The 8457-nt window shown below is 67.5% G+C and overlaps 1 protein-coding gene across 1 annotated transcript; it reads right to left on the reverse strand.

The window, feature by feature from the left end:
* Positions 1-248: 248 nt before the first annotated feature.
* Positions 249-6053, reverse strand: CBX4 (chromobox 4). The gene is made up of 5 exons (XM_060645194.3): positions 5740-6053; positions 5550-5593; positions 4341-4406; positions 2045-2111; positions 249-1778 (listed from the first exon to the last, which is right to left on the reverse strand). Exons 1-5 carry the CDS (start codon positions 5806-5808, stop codon positions 363-365), a joined length of 1662 nt encoding a protein of 553 aa, XP_060501177.1. The 5' UTR covers positions 5809-6053; the 3' UTR covers positions 249-362.
* Between the last annotated feature and the right edge of the window lie 2404 nt (positions 6054-8457).

The following is an 8457-nucleotide window of genomic DNA, read 5'->3' on the forward strand; positions in this document are numbered from 1 at the left end:
CACGGTTAAAATATAATACTATAACTCTGAGACCGAGGCGCGTGGCTGCCCTGTCAGTCCCGGAGATCCACGGGGGGAGGGGAGGTCCAGCGCGGGGATGGGGCAGGTGGAGGGGGGCGGCGAGAGACCCGCAGGCACCGCGTGCAAGGGGCCAGTGCCGGGCCGGGGGCGGGCCCCAGCCAGGAGCCGACGACGACGACGGCGGCGGGACGACGGGACGCGGATTCTGCGGCTCCGGGCGTCCTCGCTTCGGGGGGCAGGCCCGGATCTCCCGCAGCTGGCGAGAGAGGAGGAGTCCGCCCCTAGGCACCAGGTGCTAAGCCACCCGCGGGGATGGCGCTTCCCCTTCCGAAGCCCTCTGGCTACACCGTCACGTACTCCTTGAACGTGACGGTGAGGCAGTTCGCGGTGACGTCGGTGATAATTATATTCCCAAAGAAGGGCTTGAACTCGCTCAGCGGCTCCTCGGGCTCGTCCTGGGCCTCGGCTGGAGGCTTCTCGGCCGCCGTCACCGGCGCGGCGGCCGCCACCGCCGACGCCGTCGCGGGCGCCTCGGGCTTCACTTGGAGGGCGCTTGGGGGCTCTCCGGCCTCGCCGCGCGTCTTGACGCAGCGCAAGTCTATGGGCTCGTCCAGATCCGAGTCCAGCAGGATGACCTCGGGCTGCGGGAGGGCGGCGGTGGGGGGCACGTCGGTGGGGTGCTCGGCGGCCGGGCTGCCCCCCAGGCAGGTGGGGGTGCTGATGCTGCGCGCCGTGAGGCGCTTTTTGCAGGGCTCGCGCTCGCCGTGGGTCTCGGAGAGGCAGCGCTTGCGCGCGTGGGAGAGATTGAGGCCGACCGAGTGGTGGTGGTGGTGATGGTGGTGGTGGTGGTGGTGGTGGTGGGAGGGCGGGTGGGAGCTCCGGGCCGGGTCCCAGGCCAGCAGGTCGGGCTTGGTGGTGAGCTGTAGCGGCTGCTCGCCGAAGGCCTCCTTGGTGGGGGAGAGCTTGCGGGAGCCGGCGTCCTGGGGCTGCGGGTCGCCGGCCCCCGGCGCCTCCTCCTCCCTCCTCTTGGATGGTGCTTCCGCCTTCTTCTCGTCGGTCCCCGCTGCCTTTTTGAAAGTCCTGTCGGCCGGAGGGTGGCGCTCCTCGGCGGCCCGCTTCTTGTGGCTGGGGGAGCGCGCCTCGCCCTCGGCCGCCTCGCCGGACTTGATCTTCACCGCCTGCATGCCGTTCTCCATGTATTTGCTCATCACGATCACGATGCGTCCATTCTTGTTCTTGTTCTTGACGATCTTCATCTTGCCCCCAATCCCGTTGCCCGTCACCGCCTCTTTGGGGGCCGGCGTCATCCCGTTGGGGGGGCCCTTCTCGGAGCCCTTGCCTGGGGCCCCGGCCGCACCGGCCAAGGGCTTCACGGCTCCCAGGTAGCCCTTGGCCCCCGCGCCGTGGGCCCACTTGTCCGGCGGGTGGCTCTTGGCGCCCAGGTCCGGGCAAGTGGGGCTGGGCGCCTCCTTGTGGCCGCCCTGGTACTGCAGGTCGTACATCTTGGGGTCCGGCTGGTAGGGGTGGTGCTTCTTGCTGTTGAGCTGGTAGTAATACTTGCCGCTCTTGCCGGGCGGGGGGGGCTTGCCGGTTCGCTCCTTGCTGTGGGGCTGGTACTGGTGGTGCTTCTTGCTGTTGAGCTCGTACTGGTGGCCCTGGCCCTTGCCCTGAGCGCCCAGCTCCAGCTTGGAGCGGTTGTCTGCGGAGGAGTCCTGGAGTCCAGTCAGCACGTTGGAGCGACGGGCAAAGGTAGGTACCTGGGGGAACGAGGCGGGGATGGGAGGGGGAGGTGAGCAGAGGGCCGAGGCCAGGCCCAGAGCATGCCTCCGGCGTCAGGAGTGTCCCAGCCCCCACCGGGTCAGCAGCTATGTTCCAGGGGCAGTGTGTTGAAGGTCAAGTAGAAAGGAAGTGCACTTGCGTGCTCTGGAGGAACTCTCCCTGCCCTCTGGGCCTGGAGGCAGCTCAGGTGTCAAGGTCAAGGGGAAGACCAGTGGACAGCCCTAGGACCAGCGAGTATATTCACCTGCACCACCAGCGGTTTGGGCTTCGGCCCTCTCTTCCGATATCCCATCAGCTGCTCCTGCCGTTCCCTGGGGGGAGGGAACAGAGGGCAGCGCTATTAGCCTCGGGGTCACCTCCCTTCTTGCTGTGTCCAACCTGAGGTGACCCCCGCTCCCCCCACGCCCCCTTCCCCGAGCAGCCAGGCCAGCAAGACCCGGCAGGATCCAGAGCTCAGGGCAGAAGGTCGCCTGTGCCGCCAGCTGGGCGCCTCGGTCGGGTCCCAGAGCCCCACTCTGTGCTCACACCGACCCTCATCTGACCAAGGGGTCCTCCAGGAAGGGCTCCCCGACGCCCGATAGCCGCACCTGAACTGGCGCCCCCCTCCTCCGCCCGCGCGGCCTGGCCTCTAGGTCGGGGAGGCGGCAGCTGGGCGCCCACCGCTTTGGGCCTGTGGCCCTGCACCAAGTGAGGTGGGCGCGGGGGTCCAGGGGGGTGCAAACGAGTCCAACGAGGTGTGCGCCCGAAGTGTCCCACCCCGTCGGAGGCACGGATGCTAATGACCTCATTAAGATTCAGATAGCGAGTGCCGCCGGCAGAAGGGAGGACTCGTTTTCTTAAAGGCCAGGCACTAAACAGGGGGAGGGGCTGCGCCCTTGTTTACACGGCGGCAAATGAGCCAATTAGGGGCTGGGGGCGGGGGCCGGCAGCCGAGGCCACGGCCTGGCCAGGTTCGCAGCCACCTGGTGAACCGGCTCCGGGTCGGCCTGGGCGGAGCGGCGGGGCGGGGCCGGGGCGGGGCGCAGAAGCACCTCCTCCTCGCCGAAGCCGGGCTCCCGGCTGCCTCGGTTTCCCAATAATTAATAGAGCCCACCAGAGGTGGCACTGGTCAATACAACTGCCAGGCTTCCGCCTGCGGCCTGGCAGAGGGGGACCCGAGGCTGGGGGTGGGGGGCAGATCGTCCCAGCGCCGCCCCCAGCCTTCCACGGGAGAAAGGGGTGCCTCCCCAGCGTTTGCTAAAGTTGCAACCCCTTCCCGGGTCATAAACGCGCTCTCCAGCGACCCCAGGCACCCTCCTGCCCGTGGGCTAACCCAGGGGAGTTCAGCCATGCCTAGGGGCCGGGGCCGGGGCCTGACTCCAAAGTTGCGTGGCATTGCAACAGCCTGCGTTTTAATTCTTCGGGGACCCATTATGCAACATGGCATCAGCCGCTGACATGGTTACAGGGTGGTGAACTCCCAGGTGGAACCGGGGCAGGATCCCTTCTCGGCGCCCCCCTGCGTCGCGGGAGAGCAACTTCCCCGCCGGCGGCTCTCTCCCAGGGTCTAGAGTTTACAGTTTTAGCGCCAAACGCACCACAGGAAATAATGCAAAATAAAAGGGGGAGGGGGGGGATGGAAGGCAGCGGGGTGGCCGGGCTCCTGGACTCCGGCCGCTCCTCCCCTTCTCGCCCGCCCTCCCCCCCCCTCCGTCCTCCCCGAAACAGAGAACCACAGCCACCGGCGGTGAATCCAGCCGCAGCAGCTGTAGCGTGACAAGCATCTGTGCGCACCAGGATGAGCCCCTCGTCAGAAGCCACCCCTCCGCCACCAGGCAGCTCCCATCCCACACACCCTTTGGGCCGAGCTCCCCCTGTGCAGAGGCTGGGGACGGACACCCACCAAGTGGCCCAGTGGGGTGTGTGTGTGTGTGTGTGTGTGTGAAGGGCACCCAGCACCAGACAGAATCCACCCCCTGCAGATCCCAAGCTCCCAGGGGGTCGAAGGTTGTGTGTGTGTGTTGGGGGGGGGGGTGGTTAAGGCCTTGTCAACTTTTCTCCAGCCCCCAACAGGTTAAGCTCAGTTCCGTGACGTCCGGCGGTTTCACAACGCCAGCTCCCTCGGCGCTGCCCCGCGAGGGGCTACTGCCAAGCGGCCAGTGGCTACAGGAAAGCAACACCTAGGCTCTGGGGGTGGGGCTCCAGGGTTGCGACGAGAGGGGGGCCCCGCGGGGAGCCAGGAGCAGCCTCGAGGTCTCCGGGCAGCGGCAGGGCCACCCGCGCGCACCCTTCTCGAAGTTCCCCCAAAACACAAGCCTTGCCTTCTCCGGGCCCCGCCCCGCCCCCACCCCGGGCTGCCGCAACCGCCAAGGACGTTGGTTAGCAGAGCCGAGGCCGCAGCCCTGCCTGTGCAGGCCCGTCGGGGAAGGGGGCTCCCGCCTTCCCCCCCCCTCCCCCCCCCGCCCCGGCCCGCTCCCTCTTTGCCATTGCCGCGTGGCCCCCTTTCCCACTCTCCCATATACGGTCACGGCTGCGGGCGGCGGCGGCTGGGGGACGCTCACCTGTTCTGGAAGGCGATCAGCAGCCGGGGATCCAGGATGTTCTCCTCCGGCTCCCACGTGTTATATCTTGCAAGGGAAAAGGGAGGGGGACACGGCGTAAAAAAAACCGAGCCAGCCTTGCAGCCTCCAGGTGGGGAATGACATAAGACCCCACTCTGTCTCCATGAACCGAAAGCTATTTAGCTGTGGATGTGGGGGGTGGAGGGTAGATTTCTGCAGGCCTGACACGGTCCCCGACAACCCCCCCTCAAGTCAAAATAAACACACAAGGGCAGGAAGAAAGGGGAGGGGTAAGAAAAATGAAACTAGCAGTTTATTTTGCAGTTGTCAAGAATTTTAAGCATGTTACTGCGACATGTTCCAAAGCCACTTTGCTCACCAGGAACCCTGCGTGCAAAGCAGCCGAAAAGCAAAGTCGCAGTCCCCCCCTCCTCTCCCCAACCCCGAGTCTCCGCGAGGGCTTCAGCTGTTCTCCATTTGACCCCTAATCCGATCACCGTCAGCCAAGCGGCCCCCCCCAACACCCCCCTCGAAGCTCTGGAGCCCGGTGTCACGGGCAAGCACCCCCAAATACTCAGCAATATAAAAATATGCCTCTGTGTGTGTGTGTGTGCGTGTGTGTGTGTGTGCGTGTGCCTGCGCGTCTGTCTCCATCCGGTGCCTTCGCATTTCAAATTAAAAAAAAAAAAAAAAATCCCCACCAAAAGCGCCGCAGTGACAGTTCCCAACATTTTCTGCCTTTTTTCTTCCTCTCCCCGCACCACTAGGAGGGAAGAGGCACACAATTGCATTTTCGTCGCTTTTTAATTTTTTTTTTTTTTTTGGTTTTGCAATATGGAGCCGTTCGGTGGAGGGAAAGGGGAAAGGAGCCATTTTCTGCTGCACATCAGTCAGTGCCTGCGCCCTCCCTCCCTCCGCCGGCCTCCCCGGCTCGGCCCCGCGTCTCTCCAGCTCCTCCGGCTCCTTTTAGTGCATAAATTAGTGATGGCATTTCCCGGAGAGCGGAGCACAACACAGGGCGCCGGGCTCGGGCTCGGCGGCTCGGCTTCCCCAGTGCCTGCCACCGACTTCCCCACCCCCTCCTCCCTCCACCCCACCTCCACCCCGCCTCCCGTCCGCTCCCCCCACCACCCCACCAGCTCGGCGGTCCGGAGCCCGGGAGCCCCGCGCCTCGGCACCCCGCGCCCCCGCCCCTCCGCCGCTACTTACTTGGGGGACCAGCCTCTCCATTTCACCAGATACTCCACTCTGCCCTGAGGGGGGAAGAGACAGCACTCCATCAGCTTCCGCGGGATCCCCGGCCCCGGCCCGCAGCCTCCCCACCCCCTCCCCGCCTCCTCGCGGGCCGCTCCGGCCGCCGCTCCCTCGCCGCCTCGCCGCCGCCCCCGCGCCGCCCTACCTTGCGGATCCGCTTCTTCTCGATGCTCTCCACCGCGAAGACGTGCTCGCCAACAGCTGGCAGCTCCATGGCCGAGCCGGAGCGCGCCGGGGCGCGGGCGGCCGGCGCGGCTGCAGACGCTGCTGGCTCCTGCCGGCGCCCCGCTGCCGCCCCGGGCCGAGGCGCCCCTGCCGCCCGCGCCGCCCGCGCCGCCGCCGCCGCCGCCGCCGCCGCCGCCGCTCTCCCTGCACAACCCGGCCGCCCGCCGCTGCCCGCGCCCGCCCCGACTCCCGGCTCGCGCTCGCTCAGACAACTGAGCCCGGGCCGCGGCTGCACAAGAACTCATGCAAATCCGGACGTCAGCGGGCGGGGCCTCGCCGGGCCCAGCTCGGCGTCAGGGGGCGGGCCGCGGCCGGGATTGGCGCAGCCGGGCCTACCGGAGGCCCCGGGCCTGGGCGGCGGGGGGAGAAGGAAGGACGCGGGAGGGGGCCGGAGGAGGAGGGCGCCGGGGAGGTGCAGGGGGAGGGATCGGCGGGCCCGGGAGAGGGAGGGAGCGGGACCCGGCGGGAGAGGTGTGTCGGGCCGAGGGCGCGGGGGGGGGGGGGGGGGGTGGGAGGGGGGTGGTGGAGAGCTTGACAGGGCCGGGAGGGCTCGGCGGCGACCCCTCGCCCGCAGCTCGGCGCCTGGGCCTGCCCCTCCGCCTCTTTCTCGGTGTGCGCCGCCCAGGGACCCCTGCTGGGGGCCACGGAAGCATCCACTGCCGTTTCCAGTTGCACAGAATTGCGTCATGTGCAGACACGCGGGGAGCCGCCGGCAGGGGGCGGAATAGGGGCAGGGGCAGCTCGCGGCCCCCCGCCCTGCGTGCCCCGCCCCGCGAGGCTCCCGGCATCTAGGAAGGCGAGGCACGGGAGAGAAAAGGGCAGGGAGAAGAGGGAGGACGGGGTTCACAGGATCGCCAGGGAGACCGGGAAGGAGAGACGAGGAAGAAGAGGACGGGAGCGGCCAGTCTGGGGCCCTAGCGCTCCGGAACCTTACCAAGAAGGGGGCTCGGAGTCCCGATCGATCGCACCCCAGATCCTGACAGGCTCCCAATTTACCCTCGGCACTCTCCTCGGTGGGGCAGGGGTTGGAAGCCTAGTTTCCAGCAAAGACTCCTCCCCACCCCCGCCCCCACCCCCGAGGCCAAGCAGGACGAGAGGGGGAGACCACAGAGGGGGCGCAGGGGATGTCCACATCTGGGCGGGGGACCGAGGGGACTTGGTGGGGTCCCGGGAAAGGCATCGAAGGAGAGAGTGGGGAGGGAGGAGAAGAGGTTCAGGCGGGGCAGGGGGCAGATCGAGGCCGCACAAAGGGGAGCTGAATGCAATGGCCAAGGAGCCAAGCGTTCGGCAGGACTTTGCGTCCCTGGTCCCCGACAGCCAAGCCGAGCCGAGGCCCTCCTGACGCAGGCTGAGAAGACGCTGAGTGTGAAGTTTAGCACCTCCGGCGGCGAGACGGCGCGTTCGGCGTGCCGCTCCAGCGTCCGGCTGGGGGAGCTGCTGCGCTCCACGCGGCCTCCCGAGGGCGCCGCCCGCGGGGCTGCGAGCTCGGTGGGGTCGCCGCGAGGGGTGAGGGGACTTGGGGAGGGCGCAGGAGGCGCGGGGCGCGCTTGCCCTGGGGTGTGTCCGGGCCCCCTGCTCCAGGCCCCTGAAGGACCGGGAGCAGGAAGCTTGCGCAATCCCTTGGCTGAGCGTCCTTGGAGAAAGAAAATGAGCAAAAGCCGAGCGAGAGTGGAATGAGCGAGGGGGGCGGGCAAAGAGCCATCCGGGTCTCCGCTCCCGCCCTGACACACGTCCCGGAATGCTGGGTGGGGACTGCGCGGGGGGCTCGGGAGAGCCGGGGAGGGCCGAGGGACTGAAGCGAACCCCCCCAAGCCTGCTCGGGGCTCGCCTTCTCCCAGGAATCCAGGAGAAGCCTGGAGACAGTCTGGTCTTTAAGAACGCACTCGCCGACTCCACTATCCCACCACCACCTCGCAGCTCCTGCGGCGGTGGCCTTTCCTGGTGCGTTGTCGGCCGCTGCCCAAGACGACCAGCGTGGCTCCTCCCTTCGAGTGGTTCTGGGAGTGTGTGTGTGTGTGTGGGGGGGGGGTCTTCTGGCGGCGTGAGAGAGGGGCTCGGTCCGCAGTGACTGGTCTCTGACAAGCTCGAGGCACAAACCCAAGATTCCTCGAGGAGCGTGGGGGTGGGGGCGCGCGGCTGGGGCTAAGTGGGGCCGACGCCTGCCTAGAGTCCACGGGTCGCGGGGTGGGTGGGGGGGGGCGGCTCTCCGGGTTTATAGAAGCTGGGGTAGGCGGAGTTTGGGGGCAGGGGGGACACAGGGAAAACGTTTTCCTCCTGTGTTTCGGGCGTTTTTTTCTGACACTCTTGGCCAGGGCGAGGAGCTCTCGGGTGAACAACTTAACTGCGGAAGGGGAAGGGTCCCCGAGGCTGGCGCGGGGAACGCTGTCAGCGCGACAGTCACTCTCACACGTAGAGCCAGCCGCCAAGCCATAGGCGCTTTCAGTGCGTGGGGAGGTCCGCAGCGACCCTGTCCTGGGTAACCCCATCGTCCGGGTAGGGGCCGAGCTTCCCGACACTCCGCCTGCCCCCTCACTAGAAAATCCCCTGGAAAATCTGTCTCCAGTGGGTGTTTCCGCGGCATCCTGGTCTCACTGCTGCAGCCTCTGCGCCGCCAGGGGCGTCGGACTCTGCCCTTAGC

Source organism: Panthera onca, chromosome E1, assembly GCF_046562875.1.
Source record: "Panthera onca isolate mPanOnc1 chromosome E1, mPanOnc1 haplotype 2, whole genome shotgun sequence".
Taxonomy (NCBI): Eukaryota; Metazoa; Chordata; class Mammalia; order Carnivora; family Felidae; genus Panthera; species Panthera onca.

What these genes read in the sequence shown, in the direction of transcription:
- CBX4 (XM_060645194.3), bottom strand. Translation starts at nt 5,808, where the DNA reads ATGGAGCTGCCAGCTGTTGGCGAGCACGTCTTCGCGGTGGAGAGCATC. An exon ending in CTGATCGCCTTCCAGAACAG is followed by an intron (nt 2,112 to 4,340) that starts GTGAGCGTCCCC and finishes CCCTCCCCCCAG; the next exon opens with GGAACGGCAGGAGCAGCTGA. An exon ending in CCAAACCGCTGGTGGTGCAG is followed by an intron (nt 1,779 to 2,044) that starts GTGAATATACTC and finishes TCGTTCCCCCAG; the next exon opens with GTACCTACCTTTGCCCGTCG.